At 43.7% G+C, this 21618-nt stretch overlaps 1 protein-coding gene across 5 annotated transcripts in view; it reads left to right on the top strand.

Moving 5' to 3' along the window:
* Window positions 1–21618, top strand: part of LOC100380447 (sarcoglycan, epsilon) — a 29335-nt gene that overhangs the window by 5598 nt on the left and 2119 nt on the right. For 2 of the 5 annotated variants that reach the window (XM_014142809.3, XM_014142810.3), the window contains exons 2-10: window positions 4493–4615; window positions 5001–5158; window positions 8571–8643; window positions 11671–11869; window positions 15298–15460; window positions 15928–16142; window positions 16683–16709; window positions 18021–18206; window positions 20846–20889. In XM_014142809.3, the coding sequence (XP_013998284.1) occupies window positions 4493–4615; window positions 5001–5158; window positions 8571–8643; window positions 11671–11869; window positions 15298–15460; window positions 15928–16142; window positions 16683–16709; window positions 18021–18206; window positions 20846–20889 (1188 nt within the window). 5 annotated transcript variants of the gene reach the window in all.

Genomic DNA, 21618 nt, shown 5'->3' with positions numbered 1-21618 from the left:
GGTGGAGGAGGAATAATGGTCTGGGGCTGTTTTTCATGGTTCGGGCTAGGCCCCTTAGTTCCAGTGAAGGGAAATCTTAATGCTACAGCATACAGTACAATGACATTCTAGACGATTCTTTGCTTCCAACTTTGTGGCAATAGTTTGGGGAAGGCCCTTTCCTGTTTCAGCTTGACATTGCCCCTGTGCACACAGTGAGATCCATACAGAAATGGTTTGTCGAGATCGGTGTGGAAGAACTTGACTGGCCTGCACAGAGCCCTGACCTCAACTCCATCAAACACCTTTGGGATGAATTGGAACGCCGACTGCGAGCCAGGCCTAATCGCCCAACATCAGTGCCTGACCTCACTAATGCTCTTGTGGCTGAATGGAAGCAAGTCCCCACAGCAATGTTCCAACATCTAGCGGAAATCCTTCAGAAGAGTGAAGGCTATTATAGCAGCAAAGTGGGGGACCACCTCCATATTAATGCCAATGATTTTGGAATGAGATGTTTGACAAGCAGGTGTCCACATACTTTTGGTCATGTAGTATATGTTCAGCTCTTCCAGGCTCCATTTCCTGCTAATGGAATTTAAGTTATTTGTCTGCAGTCATGAACAGTGGAGCTGTCTCTCTCTTTGACACACACACACACACGCACGCACGCACGCACACACTGTACTGCAGTTCTACCCCCTCCCTTCCTTCCCAGCGCACTCCCTTTCCCATAGTGATAAAAGCACTCCCTTTCCCATAGTGATAAAAGCACTCCCTTTCCCATAGTGATAAAAGATGTAGCTCCACTGGAGGAGGAGGGAGGGGAAAAAGAGAGAAAGAGAAACGCTCTATCAAACCAGAGAAGAAGAGGGGGAGGAGGGGGAGGTAGAGGAGGGGGAGGTAGAGGAGGGGGAGAAAGAGAAACACTCTGTCAAACCAGAGAAGAAGAGGGGGAGGAGGGGGAGGTAGAGGAGGGGGAGGTAGAGGAGGGGGAGAAGAGAAACACTCTGTCAAACCAGAGAAGAAGAGGGGGAGGAAAGAGGAGGGGGAGAAAGAGAGTAATGGCACACAACACCTCCAGCTCTATCTTGCATAAACCATCTTAAGAGCTTCCATTTACCTCTGCAACACTTCCTGAATAAAGAATACGTGTGTTTGTGTTCTAAGTGGAGTGGGTCTAAACAGTAGGTTCTGGTATAATGGAGTCAGGGAGTATGAGACAGAGAAGAAGGTACGCTAGGTTCCAAAACAGTCTTGGATTGGGATAATTATTTTACTTTAAAATGAATTATATATAGCCATTCATTATTGTGGAACATAACTTATAAATGAGCTGAGCAAAACTGTCTTACCCTTTCAGAACCCCCATCCGACAGCTGTTTACCAAAATAAGAGGTGGGCGGCTGTTTGGTTGTTGGAATCCCAGACTGTAGCTTTAAGAGGCTGACTGAGTCGCAGTACTACAGTAGCTTTAAGAGGCTGACTGAGTCCCAGTACTACAGTAGTGTTAAGAGGCTGACTGAGTCCCAGTACTACAGTAGCTTTAAGAGGCTGACTGAGTCCCAGTACTACAGTAGCTTTAAGAGGCTGACTGAGCCCCAGTACTACAGTAGCTTTAAGAGGCTGACTGAGTCCCAGTACTACAGTAGCTGTTAAGAGGCTGACTGAGTCCCAGTACTGCAGTAGCTTTAAGAGGCTGACTGAGTCCCAGTACTACAGTAGCTTTAAGAGGCTGACTGAGTCCCAGTACTGCAGTAGCTTTAAGAGGCTGACTGAGTCCCAGTACTGCAGTAGCTTTAAGAGGCTGACTGAGTCCCAGTACTACAGTAGCTTTAAGAGGCTGACTGAGTCCCAGTACTGCAGTAGCTTTAAGAGGCTGACTGAGCCCCAGTACTACAGTAGCTTTAAGAGGCTGACTGAGTCCCAGTACTGCAGTAGCTTTAAGAGGCTGACTGAGTCCCAGTACTGCAGTAGCTTTAAGAGGCTGACTGAGCCCCAGTACTACAGTAGCTTTAAGAGGCTGACTGAGTCCCAGTACTGCAGTAGCTTTAAGAGGCTGACTGAGTCCCAGTACTACAGTAGCTGTTAAGAGGCTGACTGAGTCCCAGTACTACTGTAGCTTTAAGAGGCTGACTGAGTCCCAGTACTGCAGTAGCTTTAAGAGGCTGACTGAGCCCCAGTACTACAGTAGCTTTAAGAGGCTGACTGAGTCCCAGTACTGCAGTAGCTTTAAGAGGCTGACTGAGTCCCAGTACTACAGTAGCTGTTAAGAGGCTGACTGAGCCCCAGTACTACAGTAGCTTTAAGAGGCTGACTGAGTCCCAGTACTGCAGTAGCTTTAATAGGCTGACTGAGTCCCAGTACTGCAGTAGCTTTAAGAGGCTGACTGAGTCCCAGTACTACAGTAGCTTTAAGAGGCTGACTGAGTCCCAGTACTGCAGTAGCTTTAAGAGGCTGACTGAGTCCCGGTACTGCAGTAGCTTTAAGAGGCTGACTGAGTCCCAGTACTACAGTAGCTTTAAGAGGCTGACTGAGTCCCAGTACTGCAGTAGCTTTAAGAGGCTGACTGAGTCCCAGTACTGCAGTAGCTTTAAGAGGCTGACTGAGTCCCAGTACTACAGTAGCTTTAAGAGGCTGACTGAGTCTCAGTACTACAGTAGCTTTAAGAGGCTGACTGAGTCCCAGTACTGCAGTAGCTTTAAGAGGCTGACTGAGCCCCAGTACTACAGTAGCTTTAAGAGGCTGACTGAGTCCCAGTACTACAGTAGCTTTAAGAGGCTGACTGAGCCCCAGTACTACAGTAGCTTTAAGAGGCTGACTGAGTCCCAGTACTGCAGTATCTTTAAGAGGCTGACTGAGTCCCAGTACTACAGTAGCTTTAAGAGGCTGACTGAGCCCCAGTACTACAGTAGCTTTAAGAGGCTGACTGAGTCCCAGTACTACAGTAGCTTTAAGAGGCTGACTGAGCCCCAGTACTACAGTAGCTTTAAGAGGCTGACTGAGTCCCAGTACTGCAGTATCTTTAAGAGGCTGACTGAGTCCCAGTACTACAGTAGCTTTAAGAGGCTGACTGAGCCCCAGTACTACAGTAGCTTTAAGAGGCTGACTGAGTCCCAGTACTGCAGTATCTTTAAGAGGCTGACTGAGTCCCAGTACGGCAGTAGCTTTAAGAGGCTGACTGAGTCCCAGTACTACAGTAGCTTTAAGAGGCTGACTGAGTCCCAGTACTGCAGTAGCTTTAAGAGGCTGACTGAGTCCCAGCACTGCAGCTCCCTACTGCTGTTGACAACCATTCACTACTCTGGCCCTCTGACGCTCTGGTTCCTGATATCAGAGGCCTTTAAAAACTACTGACAAGTCGACTGTTCCTGCACTCATCAACACTAGGCTAGGCCTATATCAAAGACGAGACTGAATAGCTTAAACTTCTCTGGCTATATACTACTGGCCTGGTTTGGCAAGGAAACAAAACGTATGTACCAGCTCTCACCATTTAGCCAGCAGCCTCCAAATAGATTTCTAGATCAATTAAAGTGGGAATCAGGGGTTGAAACAACAAAAAAGCTGAGGAATGGGGCTGGGGAAATATAACCACTCTCAAATGAATCGACAGAGGTATGGATGAAAGGACTGACAATCCATTACATCAAGATTATACTTTTAATCATGTTTTGAGGCTATACAGTGTTTGTTTAAATGTACATTGTTGACAAACATTTGGGTTCTGATGGGGTACGACAGTTGAACTAAGCTCATAGACTACCGTTCAAAAGTTTGATCCTGTGATCGAACGCACAAATGCTGATGCTCCAGATACTCAACTAGTTTAAAGAAGGCCAGTTGTATTGCTCCTTTAATCAGGACAACAGTTTTCAGCTGTGCTAACATTATTGCAACATTTCTAATGATCAATTAGCCTTTTAAAATGGTAAACTTGGATTAGCTAACACAACGTGCCATTGGAACACAGGAGTGATGGTTGCTGATAATGGGCCTCTGTAGATATTCCATAAAAAATCTGCTGTTTCCAGCTACAATAGTCATTTACAACATTAACAATGTCTACACTGTATTTCTGATCAATTTGATGTTATTTTAATGGACAAAAAATGTGTTTTTCTTTCAAAAACAAGGACATTTCTAAGTGACCCCAAACTTTTGAACGGAAGTGTAAGTTATATTCTCAAGAATCAATGGGTATTTATGAATTTAAGTCTACAAATGCATGTAGCAACATCAGATTGCCACTTTAGAAACAGACTGTCACCCAGGTTATATTGACTTATCTGTCATGAGTCCAAATGGTTTTAAAACAATAGGGTAGTCTTACTATAGTACTTTCCCCTGTTTTCATGGAGATTTTCACCTTGGAAAGGGCCATTTTCTCCCTCCTGAATGCAGTTGGTAGGGGCTGTAATGATGAAGACACACACACACACACACACATTGCCTCCCCCACACACAGGACCCCCAGCTAATTACCTCGGTGTCCTCTCTCTCTGTGCTCCAGTGGTCACCATCCTGCCGACGTTGCACGCTGACCGGAACGTTTACCCGTCTGCAGGTGTGCTGTTTGTGCACGTCCTGGAGAGAGAGCACTTCAAAGGAGAGTTTCCCCCCTATCCCAAACCTGGTCTGTGTTCCTCATTGGATTACTCATTTTACTATTACTACTAGTACCTATTTATTATTAATAATAATAATAAATACTCATCTATAATAATAACATATATTTAGCTAAGCTACAATACAGTAAATGCATAGATGAATGCATAGATGTCAGTGTCAGAGTAGCATTTAGATCTCACACTGTCAGGGCCTAGTTGACTAACTACTAGGCTGGGCGTGTTTATTGTACATGTACCAACGTCTGTCCGTACAGCGGATTGTACATGTACCAACGTCTGTCCGTACAGCGGATTGTACATTTACCAACCTCTGTCCATACAGGGGATTGTACATTTACCAACGTCTGTCTGTACAGGGGATTGTACATTTACCAACGTCTGTCCATACAGGGGATTCCAGCAACGACCCCATCACCTTCAACACCAACCTGATGGGCTACCCAGACCGGCCAGGCTGGCTGCGTTACATCCAGAGAACCTCACACAGCGATGGGGTGCTCTACGGATCCCCCACTGCCGAACACGTGGGCAAGGCCACCATCATAGAGGTGTGTGGCTCCATTTACTGTTAATGCAGCTGGAGTATATTGTCTACAGAGCTCTCTCTCTCTCGCAATTCAATTTCAGTTCAATTTAAGGGTCTGTGTTGGCATGGGAAACATACAGTTGAAGTCGGAAGTTTACATACACTTAGGTTGAAGTCATTAAAACTCGTTTTTTTAACCACTCCACAATTTTCTTAGTAACAAACTATAGTTTTGACAAGTCAGTTAGGACATCTACTTTGTGGATGACACAAGCAGTTTTTCCAACAATTGTTTGCAGACAGATTATTTCACTTATAATTCACTGTATCACAATTCCAGTGGGTCAGAAGTTTACATACACTAAGTTGACTGTGCCTTTAAACAGCTTGGAAAATTCCAGAAAATGATGTCATGGCTTTAGAAGCTTCTAATTGACATAATTTGAGTCAATTGGAGGTGTACCTGTGGATGTATTTCAAGGCCTACCTTCAAACTCAGTGCCTCTGCTTGACATCATGGGAAAATCAAAAGAAATCAGCCAAGACCTCAGAAAATACATTTTAGACCTCCACAAGTCTGGTTCATCCTTGGGAGCAATTTCCAAACGCCTGAAGGTGCCACGTTCATCTGTACAAACAATAGTACGCAAGTATAAACACCATGGGACCACGCACCCGTCATACCGCTCAGGAAGGAGACGCGTTCTGTCTCCTAGAGATGAACGTACTTTGGTGCGAAAAGTGCAAATCAATCCCAGAACAACAGCAAAGGACCTTGTGAAGATGCTGGAGAAAACGGGTACAAAAGTATCTACATCCACAGTAAAACGAGTCCTATATCGACATAACCTGAAAGGCCACTCAGCAAGGAAGAAGCCACTGCTCCAAAACCGCCATAAAAAGCCAGACTCCGGTTTGCAACTGCACATGGGGACAAAGATCATACTTTTTGGAGAAATGTCCTCTGATCTGATGAAACAAAAATAGAACTGTTTGGCCATAATGACCATTGTTATGTTTGGAGGAAAAAGGGGGAGGCTTGCAAGCTGAAGAACACCATCCCAACCGTGAAGCATGGGGGTGGCAGCATCATGTTGTGGGGGTGCTTTGATGCAGGAGGGACTGGTGCACTTCACAAAATAGATGGCATCGTGAAGAAGGAAAATTATGTGGATATATTGAAGCAACATCTCAAGACATCAGTCAGGAAGTTAAAGCTTGGTCACAAATGGGTCTTCCAAATAGACAATGACCCCAAGCATACTTCCAAAGTTGTGGCAAAATGGCTTAAGGACAACAAAGTCAAGGTATTGGAGTGGCCATCACAAAGCCCAGACCTCAATCCTATAGAAAATGTGTGGGCAGAACTGAAAAAGCGTGTGTGAGCAAGGAGGTCTACAAACCTGACTCAGTTACATCAGCTCTGTCAGGAGGAATGGGCCAAAATTCACCCAACTTATTGTGGAAGCTTGTGGAAGGCTACCCAAAACATTTGACCCAAGTTAAACAATTTAAAGGCAATGCTACCAAATACTAATTGAGTGTATGTAAATTTCTGACCCACTGGGAATGTGATGAAAGAAATAAAAGCTGAAATAAATCATTCTCTCTACTATTATTCAGACATTTCACTTTCTTAAAATAACGTGGTGGTCCTAACTGACCTAATACAGGGAATTTTTACTCGGATTAAATGTCAGGAATTGTGAAATACTGAGTTTAAATGTATTTGGCTAAGGTGTATGTAAACTTCCGACTTCAACTGTATGTTTACATTGCCAAAGCAAGTGAAATAGATAACAAACAAAAGTGAAATAAACAACAAAAAATGTACAGTAAACATTACACTCACAAAAATTCAGAAAGAATAAAGACATTTCAAATGTCATATTATGTCTATATACAGTGTTGTAATGATGCCAAGAGTGCGCAAAGCTACCATCAAGGCAAAGGGTGGCTACTTTGAAGAATCAAATATAGAATATAAACTCAGCAAAAAAAGAAACGTCCTCTCTCTGTCAACTGCGTTTACTTTCAGCAAACTTAACATGTGTAAATATTTGTATGAACATGACAAGATTCAACAACTAAGACATAAACTGAACAAGTTCCACAGACATGTGACTAACAGAAATGGAATAATGTGTCAGTCCTGTCTAGTCCAGCGACGGTGGTCCAGCGACGGTGGGTTTGTTCCCATAGGCGACGTTGTTGCCAGTGATTTCTGGTGAGGACCTGCCTTACAACAGGCCTACAAGCCCTCAGTCCTGCCTCTCTCAGCCTTTTGCGGACAGTCTGAGCACTGATGGAGGGATTGTGCGTTCCTGGTGTAACTCGGGCAGTTGTTGTTGCCATCCTCTACCTGTCCCACAGGTGTGATGTTCGGATGTACCGATCCTGTGCAGGTGTTGTTACACGTGGTCTGCCACTGCGAGAACGATCAGCTGTGCGTCCTGTCTCCCTGCAGCGCTGTCTTAGGCGTCTCACAGTACGGACCTTGCAATTTATTGCCCTGGCCACATCTGCAGTTTTCATGCCTCCTTGCTGCATGCCTAAGGCACGTTCACGCAGATGAGCAGGGACTCTAGGCATCTTTCTTTTGGTGTTTTTCAGAGTCAGTAGAAAGACCTCTTTAGTGTCCTAAGTTTTCATAACTGTGGCCTTAATTGCCTACCATCTGTAAGCTGTTAGTGTCTTAACGACTGTTCCACAGGTGCATGTTCATTAATTGTTTATGGTTCATTGAACAAGCATGGGAAACAGTGTTTAAACCCTTTACAATGAAGATCTGTGAAGTTATTTGGATTTTTACAAATTATCTTTGAACGACAGGGTCCTGAAAAAGAGATGTTTCTATTTTCGCTGAGTTTATTTAGATTCGTTTAAAACTTTTTGGGTTACTACATGATTCCATATGTGTTATTTCATAGTTTTGATGTCTTCACTATTATTCTACAATGTAGAAAATAGTAAAATATAAAGAAAAACCCTGGAATGAGTAGGTGTGTCCAAACTTCTGACTGGTATTGTATGTCGGCACAACCTGTAATAATCATATTAGTGGTTAGTTATTATTTACAGTAGATAGTCCAACAGGTAGAACAATGTGTTTTTTGCTCATAGTAGCTGTCATATGGTTGTGATATAGCTTTTTCCTAGGGTTTTAGACATGTCTAGTCTGTAAGGCACAGGCAGGCTTAGACCATTATCTGTTTCAGGCTTATCTGTACCTAACCTACTGTAGCATTTTCCCAAAGGCTTTATGTTCCTTGTAGGAATGTTCCTATAGGATGGCAGTGCCCCAAGTCGCGCTTTCCTCTGAGCCTTCTACTATGGTATATGTTTGCATCTGGCTCAGACCTCGCCAGCGAGCCTCAGCCTGGGGCGTAAACTGCACTGATCTGGGCTTAAACTTTTCCCCTTATGTGTTCCAGATTATTGCCTATAACAGACGCACTTTCGAAACGGCGCGGCACAACTTGGTCATAAACGTCATGTCCACAGAAGGTAAGAAAAAGAGAGAGAGACAAAGGACCGGCTTAGTGAGGAGATGATTAAGCAGGATGTTCTTTATTGAAATCTAAAGGGTCACCTTCAATGATGACACCCCCATGAATCCTTATTAGGGTTGTTACGGTGACCGTATTACTGCCACACCGGCGGTCATGAGTCATGATGGCAGTCAAATTCCATGTGACCATTTAGTCACAGTAATCAGGCTTCTCCAAGCTCTGATGCCGCTGATGGTCATTAGTAGCCTACCAAACTTGCTAACTGCCTGGTACTCAGCACTCTATTGTCCCTCTAATCACTCTGACATCAATGCAAATATAATTAAAAATCTAATCAAACACTTCATTAGAGCCATGAGTTCATGTTGCGCAACATTTCTATAGGCTATGCAATTGTGTGACAAAAAACAGAGTTTCGATGGCCTCTATTAAAAAGAGGAGGAGCCCATCAGCTTCTATAGGCTAGATCTACTATATTTATTTCTCAACTTTCCTAACATTAAGCACGTTGCTTCTCTTTAAAACAGCAGTATAGCCTACCTGGCTGGCATGAATGTCCTCCATTCCCTATTTAAGTGCATAGATCACATGTATTTTTTCCCCTGTCCTTGTTCCGAGACTGGTGCATGATAACAGTCCATTCTAAATCAAAACAAATTTCAAACATATATTATTTAATGTATGTTAAGACAAGATTAAATCAAGAATAGTCTGATGGGTGACAATATTAATTCATCACTTGTGAATGATGCCCAGCTTGTGTGCAGTAAACCTTTTTTTGCGACTTTTTCAAATCATAGGGAAAGGGGGATACCTAGTCAGTTGTACAACTGAATGCATTCAACTGAAATGTGTCTTCCGCATTTAACCCAACCCCTCTGAATCAGGGAGGTGCTGGGGGCTGCCATAATCGACATCCACGTCTTCGGCAGACAGAGGATTAACTGCCTTGCTCAGGAGCAGAACAACAGATGTTTACCTTGTCAGCTCAGGGATTCAATCCAGAAACCTTTCGGTTACTGGCCCAACTCTCTAACCACTAGGCTACCTGCCATCTAGGCTACCATAGTTGCACACCTCATGTAGCCTAGCCAATAGGCCTATATGTTTTGATAAGGTTTGTATCACAACCCCAAAAAAATCTTAAAATTAAGCACTTTAATCCGCTTTACAACGAGTGTAGAGCCTAACTGGCATACATAAACAGCGCGTGAGTTTCAAGTTTGGGGAAGATCATTTTCACCATAAAAATGCACCTTTTTAATAAAATCATAATCACATTTGAGGTCACTTTTGAGAATGGTGTTTTCCTGCTAATTGATTGCATTTTGGAACATTTGTGCTTATAGCCTGCATTGCTGCGCTTAATGTGAGGAAATAGCCTAATAGTTTAGCATCATTTTAAGCTAAACGTTCTGACCTGTTGCGTCAACCTAATTGATTTTAACAGGGTTTTTTTATGCTAGTGGTTGTATTCATTTGGGATCTATCGCATCCCACAACTGTCCCAGACTATGTTTGGAATATTTATTTCTTGCACAGAATAGAATAGGTCAACTTTTGTACTATGGGGGATAGTAGATTGACATAGGCTCGTGCTTTTGCTGTTCGTTAGGCTTACTCATCTTGTTGGCTGATGAAAAGTAAATGTGGACAGTTCTTCCAACATCTTCAACATGCACCTCGGAATTCGATAAGGACGCACACGTCCCCGATGTGTCTGTCTTCACTTGTAGCCTGTGAGAAGGACCCAATCACGCGACAGGCATTGATTAATAAGAACTTAGATTTCTGAGAGAGCCATGTGAGTGCTTCGGAGCATGCAGCCGGGAGAAGGGAATTATAATTATTATATTCAGCCAAAGTGCACAACGGCCACTGGCCTCACAAGGCATGGATTATTTTAGGGGGCATTGTGGCCACAGAAAGGGGATGCCACTGGGAAATTTGAGTCCTTAAGTGTGTGAAGCCTGCACAAGAAACAAAGCAGAGCTCATGCCTTTCATGCAACTGTTTTCAAATCATCATTAGTCTCATCATGCAGCCTTAGAATGTATTAAAATCCAAACATATAGCCCAACATTTGTACCACAACTAAAGTTACATAAATAACCCTAAATTAAGCATATAGGAGAACCAGTTTCTTCGTTAACCACTCAACACAAAATAGCCACGTGCGCACTCCCTCAAATTGTTTGGAGAAAATATCCTTTCTATTTTATTCAGATTTGTTCAATTGTATTCTTCATACTATAAATTAATGCCATGGAATTCTAAGCAAATCTTGTCTGCTAAATGAATTTGTGTAGTCTACAGCCATATCAGGGTCTAACATCTACAAGCGCCATTGCAAGCGCCATGCTCTACCAACTGAGCTACATGGGACTACATTAGAGTAAGAACAACTCAAAGTATGCAATTATTTTCTTCTGAAATAGACTGCATTTTCTTCATATCATGTTTCTTTAGACTGGTCTAAAATAAATAATGGATTTATTGTGATGGTGTAGACTATATTAAATGGATTTATAAGACATTTTAAAATGTAGAGGTCTGTATCAGTGGCTTGTAGGCTATGTGTGGAAGCCAGGAGATGCTAAACGTGTTTATGTTCATTAACGGCCAATTACCGTGAGACCGGCAGTTATTTGCTTGACAATCACCAGCTGACAACATGTCATGACCGCCACAGTCCTAAATTCCTGATAAAGACTAAAAGGCCCAAAAGCTCCTATTTAAATTTCTTTCAAGAGTGGCTGAATATCATTCACATATCCATAATGACATCCCCTAAAAGGGTAACACCACACACTCAACCAAACCGACAATTTCTAAATCAAGTCAACACCTTATAATACGGTACTCACTTCTGTGTAAATTAATAAACACAGATCTGAAAATGAACAGATTCTGTATCTGTAATCTCTCTCTTCCCCTCTCTCCCTCTCTCTCGCTCTCGCTCTCTCTGTCTCCCTCCGTCCCTGCGTCCCTTGCTCCCTTACTCACTCCCTCCCTCTCTCAGAGTACCCACTGCCGTACCAGGCAGAGTTCTACATAAAGAACATGAATGTGGAGGAGATGTTGGCAAGCGAGGTTCTGGGAGACTTCCTGGGGGCAGTGAAGAACGTGTGGCAGCCTGAACGCCTCAACGCCGTCAACATCACCTCAGCCCTGGACAGGGGCGGACGCGTTCCCCTGCCCATAAACAACCTAAAAGAGGGGTGAGGGCATAGAAATAGAATTAGAAACACCTCTCTATGGGTGAGAGTGACCCTCTTTTGCGCAGTTCAAAACATGGTTTAACCGAGTATGAGGATGAATTTACATATCAACATCACCTCAGCCCTGGACAGGGGCCGGCACGTTCCCCTGCCCATCAACAACCTCAGAGGGGTGAGGGACAGAGTCACCCTCTGCAGCTCTTACAGGACCTGAGCAGTTTGATACATAGTTTGATAGGGGATGATGAATTCAAGTATCTTCAGTTGATAGAGGATGATTAATTCAAGTATCTTCAGTTGATAGAGGATGATTAATTCAAGTATCTTCAGTTGATAGAGGATGATTAATTCAAGTATCTTCAGTTGATAGAGGATGATGAATTCAAGTATCTTCAGTTGATAGAGGATGATGAATTCAAGTATCTTCAGTTGATAGAGGATGATTAATTCAAGTATCTTCAGTTGATAGAGGATGATTAATTCAAGTATCTTCAGTTGATAGAGGATGATTAATTCAAGTATCTTCAGTTGATAGAGGATGATTAATTCAAGTATCTTCAGTTGATAGAGGATGATTAATTCAAGTATCTTCAGTTGATAGAGGATGATTAATTCAAGTATCTTCAGTTGATAGCAGGATGATGAATTCAAGTACAGTATCTTCAGCCCTTACAGAAACAAGAGAGAGGTTGATGATGAATTTAAATATTGCCTGATGCCTAAGACATAACATCATCCTCAGAAAGTACTATAGCAGCTTTAGAATGCCTTGTCTACAGTCAAGTCTAAGTCTTGTATTTTGAATAAGCACGTTCATAACATTTTGTGCATCAGTTGCAACACAAACATGTGCATGACCTTACAGTAACCTTACCAATGTAAAAACTCCCATCCTTTCTTCTCACTGTCGCATCCTGCTGAGGTTTCCTTTAATTGGAATGCAGAGAGAGTGTGTGTGTGAGAGAGAGAGAGGAGTTCGAGAGTGAGAGAGTGAGAGGCAGAGCAGAGAGGGAGGAGAGTGGGAGAGTGAGAGAGGGAGAGTGAGAGAGGGAGAGTGAGAGGCAGAGAGAGAGAGGGAGAGTGAGAGAGGGAGAGGGAGAGGCAGCGAGGGAGAGTGAAAGAGGGAGCGTGAGAGAGGGAGAGTGAGAGAGGGAGAGTGAGAGGCAGAGCAGAGAGGGAGAATGAGAGTGAGAGAGGGAGAGTGAGAGAGGGAGAGTGAGAGGCAGAGAGAGAGAGAGGGAGAGTGAGAGAGGGAGAGGGAGAGGCAGCGAGGGAGAGTGAAAGAGGGAGCGTGAGAGAGGGAGAGTGAGAGAGGGGAGAGTGAGAGGCAGAGCAGAGAGGGAGAGAGAGAGGGAGAGAGAGAGAGAGAGTGAGAGGCAGAGCAGAGAGGGAGAGGCAGAAAAAGAGAGAGAGAGGGAGAGGCAGCGAGGGAGAGTGAAAGAGGGAGCGTGAGAGAGGGAGAGTGAGAGAGGGAGAGAGGGAGAGTGAGAGGCAGAGCAGAGAGGGAGAGTGAGTGAGTGAGAGGGAGAGAGAGAGGCAGAGAGGGAGAGGCAGAGAGAGAGAGAGAGAGAGAGAGTGAGAGGCAGAGCAGAGAGGGAGAGTGAGAGAGAGAGGCAGAGAGGGAGAGGCAGAGAGAGAGAGGGAGAGAGAGGCAGAGAGGGAGAGGCAGAGAGAGAGGGAGAGAGAGAGAGAGAGAGAGAGAGAGAGAGAGAGGGAGAGAGAGAGAGAGAGGGAGCGATCCAGATCAACACACTGAGTGTATTAGACATTACATCCTCAGAGAGACACTGGCAGGCAGTTTGTAGCAGTCAGAAAATGAATCCCCACATGAATTGTCATGTTGTTCATATACTGTAACATGCATGGCCCTGTTTAGGAAGATAAAAGGTAGAGGAGAGCCCCATAGAAAGACTTGGCCAGTAGGGCTAAGATTCCCTGACAGTATAATATCAGGAAGCTCTCCATGCTGACTGAGACAGGAGGAGGAAAACACTATGTGGTTCACATTGGAAGTCAGTCTGAATGGGATTATGAAAGTGTATGTGAGTGGTTAGCAAGATATGACTGTAATCTAGCTGTTAAATCGTCCTCTCCTCTACCTCTAATGCGCTTGCGTGTTTGTGTGTAGATTAAGGTGTTAAAATCCTTCCTCCCAGTGTGTGTGTGTGTGTCTGCACGTGTGTGCACATGTGAGTGTGCATGCACATCTACATCTTGGCCTTAAGATTCACCTAGTCATAACAATATTATCAGATATACCACTAACTGTCTGTCTGTCATTATACCTGTATTATCAGATATAACACTAACTGTCTGTCTGTCATTATACCTGTATTATCAGATATACCACTAACTGTCTGTCTGTCATTATACCTGTATTATCAGATATACCACTAACTGTCTGTCTGTCATTATACCTGTATTATCAGATATACCACTAACTGTCTGTCTGTCATTATACCTGTATTATCAGATATACCACTAACTGTCTGTCTGTCATTATACCTGTATTATCAGATATACCACTAACTGTCTGTCTGTCATTATACCTGTATTATCAGATATACCACTAACTGTCTGTCTGTCATTATACCTGTATTATCAGATATACCACTAACTGTCTGTCTGTCATTATACCTGTATTATCAGATATACCACTAACTGTCTGTCTGTCATTATACCTGTATTATCAGATATACCACTAACTGTCTGTCTGTCATTATACCTGTATTATCAGATATACCACTAACTGTCTGTCTGTCATTATACCTGTATTATCAGATATACCACTAACTGTCTGTCTGCCATTATACCTGTATTATCAGATATACCACTAACTGTCTGTCTGTCATTATACCTGTATTATCAGATATACCACTAACTGTCTGTCTGTCATTATACCTGTATTATCAGATATACCACTAACTGTCTGTCTGTCATTATACCTGTATTATCAGATATACCACTAACTGTCTGTCTGTCATTATACCTGTATTATCAGATATACCACTAACTGTCTGTCTGTCATTATACCTGTATTATCAGATATACCACTAACTGTCTGTCTGTCATTATACCTGTATTATCAGATATACCACTAACTGTCTGTCTGTCATTGTACCTGTATTATCAGATATACCACTAACTGTCTGTCTGTCATTATACCTGTATTATCAGATATACCACTAACTGTCTGTCATTATACCTGTACACCACAGGAGGCTGCTGAGGGGAGGACGGCTCATAATAATAGCTGGAATGGAGTCAATGGAATGGTATCAAACACCTTGAAACCACATTGTTGATTGGCTTGGTACCATTCCATTTATTCCGTTCCAGCCATTAAAATGAGCCCGTCCTCCTCAATTAAGGGGCCACCAGCCACCTGTATTATAAGCCAGTGTCTAAGTCCCTGCCTCCCTCTTCAGTGTGTATGTGATGGTGGGGGCCGACGTGCAGTTCTCTTCCTGCCTGAGGGAGGTGGAGAACCCCCACAACCAGCTCCGCTGCAGCCAGGAGATGGAGCCTGTCATCAGCTGTGACAAGAAGTTCAGAGCCCAGTTCGACATCGACTGGTGTAAGATCAATCTGGTGAGGACTGGACAGGACCCTGGAGCCATGGCTTGACCTCTTGACCTGTTCTCTGACCATGCCTTTCAAAAATTGTAGTGTGTTTGTGTAGTGTCATATGCACACATGCACGAACCTACACAAAACTATGCCAAACAGTCAAACAATGTCAAACACACACACACACACATTTTTATAGACCAGAGATTCTGAGGTGTTGTTGATTGTTGTTCGCAAGCTATGTGCTTTTTTACATTGACAGTAGCATCATGTATTTGGACAAGCCATTCCACAATCTTCATAAGAAAAATTACATTTAGGTATATTTGAACATGTATTTGGCTGAAATCTGGAGGGAATAAGAAGGAAATGGGAATCCTCCAACTGGGATTTCTGGAAAACGTCTCCATTTTGGGGAAATGACCAGAATTGACCAGCCTAATATCTATAGTAAATGAAGTGCTGATTGAACCTCTTGTCTTGTCCAGGTGGACATCACCAAGATGATCATGGTCCACAGTAACCGTCTGGACCCAGGGACGGGGGTTCTGCCTGACATCGGGGGGTACAACCCCCCGCCAGAGTCTCTGAAGAGCAGGGACTTCTTTGCCGACTTCCTCATCACGTTGGCGGTGCCCTCGGCCGTGGCCATGGTCCTCTTCAGCGTCCTGGGTTACTCCATGTGCTGCCGGCGGGAAGGGGTGTAAGTGTGCTGCTTTCACTTCTGACAGAAAGAGACACACAGACTAAAACACACACACACACTTTTCTTTCTAGTTGTCACGTAGGGGTTCTCAGATCCTGAGGGATAGACTGATTACTCTGAGAGCAGTGTCACAGGCCCAGTCAGTTAAGGGATGTTTAGTTGTGCTAGTTAGTCACTATAGATGGAAACACAGCTTGTCAATGACCATCCAGTCTTATGGCCCATGTATGTTCTCCATACGTTACACTGTTCTGTCTCAGCTTTGATTTCTCATATTCATCTTGATGGTTATTAGCATAATCATTATGGCGTTGATGGTCAATCAACCATATATTGCTCCTCCAACCCTCATTTACAGGCTGGGAGAGACTGTGTCCTTCCACCCACCACTCAGTGTGTCCATGAAGTACTGTTTGTTCCTTCGCCCGCACCATTCATCCATCCATCCAACATCACGTGCTCTCCATTCGCTTCTGTGTGGATGTCTTTTAACTATTAATATTACTATTTAATTCATTCATTTTGTTTTGTTTCTAGGGATAAAAGAAACATGCAAACACCAGAGTAAGTGTTTATTCTCTCCTGTGTTTTTTTTCTTTTGAGTTTTGGTTCCTCTTAGTTTGGATCCCCCCTTCAAATAATTTGCCCTTTCACCTTTTGCTTTCGAATTGCCATGGTGACATCCTCATGTCCATCCATACTGTCATCTGTGTGTTTACATCCCGTCATCCAATGAGCTGCTCAAAGCTGCAGGGAGGTGTTAGAATGGAAGTTGACCTTAACTGATCCAGGGCCAGATATTGGTTCACCACCTCTAATGGTGGAGGATTGGGGGATACAGTAATCTTATCCTACATCTGTGGTTAAGGAGAACTTATATAGTTCTGTACCTGAAGCAGAGAAATATCAGACCAGTGTTGTTTACAGAGACAGAGAGAGGGAGGGGGGAGACAGAGAAGGGGAGAGAGGAGGTGAGAGCAACAAGAGAGGGAGGCAGAGACAGAGAGACACCGAGAGAGGGGGAGAGACACCGAGAGAGGGGGAGAGACACAGAGAGAGGGGGAAAGGGGGAGAGAGAGAGGAGGAGAGAGAGAGACAGAGATAGGGAGGGTGGAGAGATAGGGGGGAAGGGAGAGAGACATAGGGGGAGAGAGAGAGTGATAGGGGTAGACAGAGAGAGAGGGGGAGAGACAGAGAGAGAGGGAGAGGTGGAGAGAGAGAGGGGAGAGGTGGAGAGAGCGTGAGGGGGGAGAGAGAAAAGAGAGTGAGTATGACAGCATGAGAGGGAGTGGAGAAACTCTCTCATACAAACTCCATTAGACTCAGCAGCCAAATAACCAATAGTAACAACAAAACAGTTCCCTCCTGTCAAAGAGAAACACTACTTAGGCTGTTGGTCTACAAAATATTTCCTATATTATAATACATACCTTAATGCATGTGTGTACAGTACACTACAGTGTGCGTGTTGACTGCGATGTTAAGGATACAACAATGTTATGGATACAATGAGTCCGGATATCTACTTCCCCAGGGTCAGATGAACTCACGGTTACCATTTGTATGTCTCTGTGTCTAGTAGTTAGAGGTAGTTTCACGAGTCAATGCTAATTAGTGTTAGCGCAAAGACTGGAAGTGTATGGGTGCCTACTGAATGCTATCAGATACCCATAGACTTATAGTCTTTGCACTAACACTAGTTAGCATTGGCTTGCGAAACTACCTCTAACTTCCTTCATACTGGACACAGAGACATACAAATGGTATCCATGAGTTCATCTGACTGCCGAAGTACCACTTTAAGACTTAAGATCTATTTCTGTATTATTTATGTATGATTTATTTATTTTCTGTCGGTCTCTGTCCTCTCCTCAGTATCCAGTTAGTGCATCACAGCTCCATACAGAAGTCGACCAAGGAGCTGCGGAGCATGTCTAAGAACAGGGAGATCTCCTGGCCCCTCTCCACCCTGCCTGTCTTCAGCCAAAGTGGGGAGGTGGTGCCCCCCATACACCCAGACAACTACGAGACAACCAGCATGCCCCTGATGCAGACACAGACGTGAGTCCTGGCTGAGTGGCTGGGGTGTCAAAGCACACCGAGTGGCTGGGGTGTCCAAGCACACCGAGTGGCTGGGGTGTCCAAGCACACCGAGTGGCTGGGGTGTCCAAGCACACCGAGTGGCTGAGGTGTCCAAGCACACCGAGTGGCTGGGGTGTCCAAGCACACCGAGTGGCTGAGGTGTCCAAGCACACCGAGAGGCTGGGGTGTCCAAGCACACCGAGTGGATGGGGTGTCCAAGCACACCGAGAGGCTGGGGTGTCCAAACACACTGGGACACTGGAGTGTCCAAACACACACATGCAGGGAAACATGTAGAAATACCCACATACAAGGACAGATACACACATTATATTTCCTCTGCACCTCTCTCTCTCTCTCACACACACACACACACACACACACACGTGCGTTCACAATGTTGTCCTAACACAGTACGTATTGAGCTATACCATGTTTTCAACCAGCATAGTGAGACTTTTGTCGAAGCGCTCAGATTGAAACTGGTTTAAACTCTAAACGGTAAATCTGTCATATGATTTCTAGTATGGCATGGCTCAGGAAAACCAGAGCAAAGGGGTCCTGTTAATAGTTTCAAGTAAAAATGCTTTCCCATGATAATTATAGAACACACATTCTATACATGCTATACAAATCAAATCAAACTTTATTTGTCACATGCGCTGAATACAGCATGTGTACAGTGGTGGCCAAAAGTTTGGAGAATGACACAAATATTAATTTTCACAAAGTCTGCTGCCTCAATTTGTAATATGGCAATTTGCATATACTCCAGAATGTTATGAAGAGTGATCAGATGAACTGCAATGCAAATGAACTGAATACCAAAAAATAATTTACACTGCATTTCATCCCTGCCACAAAAGGACCATTCCGATTCTCTCGTTAACACAGGTGTGAGTGTTGACGAGGACAAGGCTGGAGATCATTCTGTCATGCTGATTGAGTTCGAATAACAGACTGGAAGCTTCAAAAGGAGGGTGGTGCTTGGAATCATTGTTCTTCCTCTGTCAACCATGGTTACCTGCAAGGAAACACGTGCCGTCATCATTGCTTTGCACAAAAAGGGCTTCACAGGCAAGGATATTGTTGCCAGTAAGATTGCACCTAAATCAACCATTTAATCGGATCATCAAGAACTTCAAGGAGAGAGGTTCAAATGTTGTGAAGAAGGCTTCATGGTGCCCAAGAAAGTCCAGTAAGCGCATGGACCGTCTCCTAAAGTTGATTCATCTGCGGGATCGGGGCACCACCAGTACAGAACTGGCTCAGGAATGGCAGCAGGCAGGTGTGAGCGCATCTGCATGCACAGTGAGGCGAAGACTTTTGGAGGTTAGGCCTGGTGTCAAGAAGGGCAGCAAAGAAGCAACTTCTCTCCAGGAAAAACATCAGGGACAGACTGATATTCTGCAAAAGGTACAGGGATCGGACTGCTGAGGACTGGGGTAAAGCCATTTTCTCTGATGAATCCCCTTTCCGATTGTTTGGGGCATCTGGAAAAAAAGCTTGTCCGGAGAAGACAAGGTGAGCGCTACCATCAGTCCTGTGTCATGCCAACAGTAAAGCATCATGAGACCATTCATGTGTGGGGTTGCTTCTCAGCCAAGGGAGTGGGCTCACTCACAATTTTGCCTAAGAACACAGCCATGAATAAAGAATGGTACCAACACATCCTCCGAGAGCAACTTCTCCCAACCATCCAGGAACAGTTTGGTGACGAACAATGCCTTTTCCAGCATGATGGAGCACCTTGCCATAAAGCAAAAGTGATAACTAAGTGGCTCTGGGAACAAAACATCGATATTTTGGGTCCATGGCCAGGAAACTCCCCAGACCTTAATCCCATTGAGAACTTGTGGTCAATCCTCAAGAGGCGGGTGGACAAACAAAAACCCACAAATTCTGACAAACTCCAAGCATTGATTATGCAAGAATGGGCTGCCATCAGTCAGGATGTGGCCCAGAAGTTAATTGACAGCATGCCAGGGCGGATTGCAGAGGTCTTGAAAAAGAAGGGTCAACACTGCAAATATTGACTCTTTGTATCAACTTCATGTAATTGTCAATAAAAGCCTTTGACACTTATGAAATGCTTGTAATTATACTTCAGTATTCCATAGTAACATCTGACAAAAATATCTAAAGACATTGAAGCAGCAAACTTTGTGGAAATTAATATTTGTCATTCTCAAAACTTTTGGCCACGACTGTAGACTTTACCGTGAAATGCTTACTTACAAGCCCTTAAACAACAGTGCAGTTCAAGAAGAGTTAAGAAAATATTTACAAAATAAACTAAAGTAAAAAATTATAAAAACGAACACAATAACATAACAATAACGAGGCTATATACACGGGCTACCAGTACCGAGCCAATATGTGGGGGTACAGGTTAGAGGTAATTTGTACATGTAGGTAGGGGTGAAGTGACTATGCATAGATAATAAACAGCGAGTAGCAGCAGTGTAAAAACAAATTGGGGGGGGGGGGGGGGGGTGTCAATGTAAATAGTCCAGTGGCCATTTGATTAGTTGTTCAGCAGTCTTATGGCTTGGGGGTAGAAGCTGTTAAGGAGCCTTTTGGTCATAGACTTATAATCTGTTGACCTCTAATTTCAGAAACCTGCAGAACCAGATTCAGATACCACAGCAACAGCCATCAGGTTGGTATTGAGTCCTGCTTTAGTACGATTGGTCTATTATCTCATGGACCAATGAAAATGTATACAGTAAAGCCCTCACTAAGTAACATAACAACCTTGGCCATAGATTAATTATGGTCATCCTCAATCATCTAACCGATCACATTTTAGATGAAATAACATGGAGGCTCAGTTCTGATAACATAGTTAATGTTGACTGCAATAGTTTTCTTTCCTGATTTTTCCTTTTTATTCACCTCGACCAAATACATTCTTCCAACCACCTACTGTTCTGTAGTGACTGTGTCTAACTAGAATATGGCTCCCCCTTGTGTGCATGTCAATGAACTACAAGAGGGCCCTCTAAATACTCTAAGTACTCTGTCTAAACCACTGCTCTAACTAACTGCTCTGTCTAAACCACTGCTCTAACTAACTGTTCTGTCTAAATCACTGCTCTAACTAACTGCTGTTTCTAACTAACTGCTCTGTCTAACTAACTACTCTGTCTAACTAACTGCTCTTTCTAAACCACTGTTCTTTCTAAACCACTGCTCTGTCTAACTAACTGCTCTGTCTAACTAACTGTTGTTTCTAACTAACTGCTCTGTCTAAGTGTTGTTTCTAACTAACTGCTCTTTCTAAACCACTGCTCTGTCTAACTAACTGCTCTTTCTAACTAACTACTCCGTCTCAACCACTGCTCTGTCTAACTACTCTGTCTAAACCACTGTTCTGTCTAAATAACTG

This window comes from Salmo salar, chromosome 14 (assembly GCF_965601325.2).
Source record: "Salmo salar chromosome 14, fSalSal1, whole genome shotgun sequence".
NCBI lineage: Eukaryota > Metazoa > Chordata > Actinopteri > Salmoniformes > Salmonidae > Salmo > Salmo salar.
The sequence above is the reverse complement of the archived record's forward strand: the minus strand, read 5'-3'. Positions and strand labels throughout refer to the sequence as shown.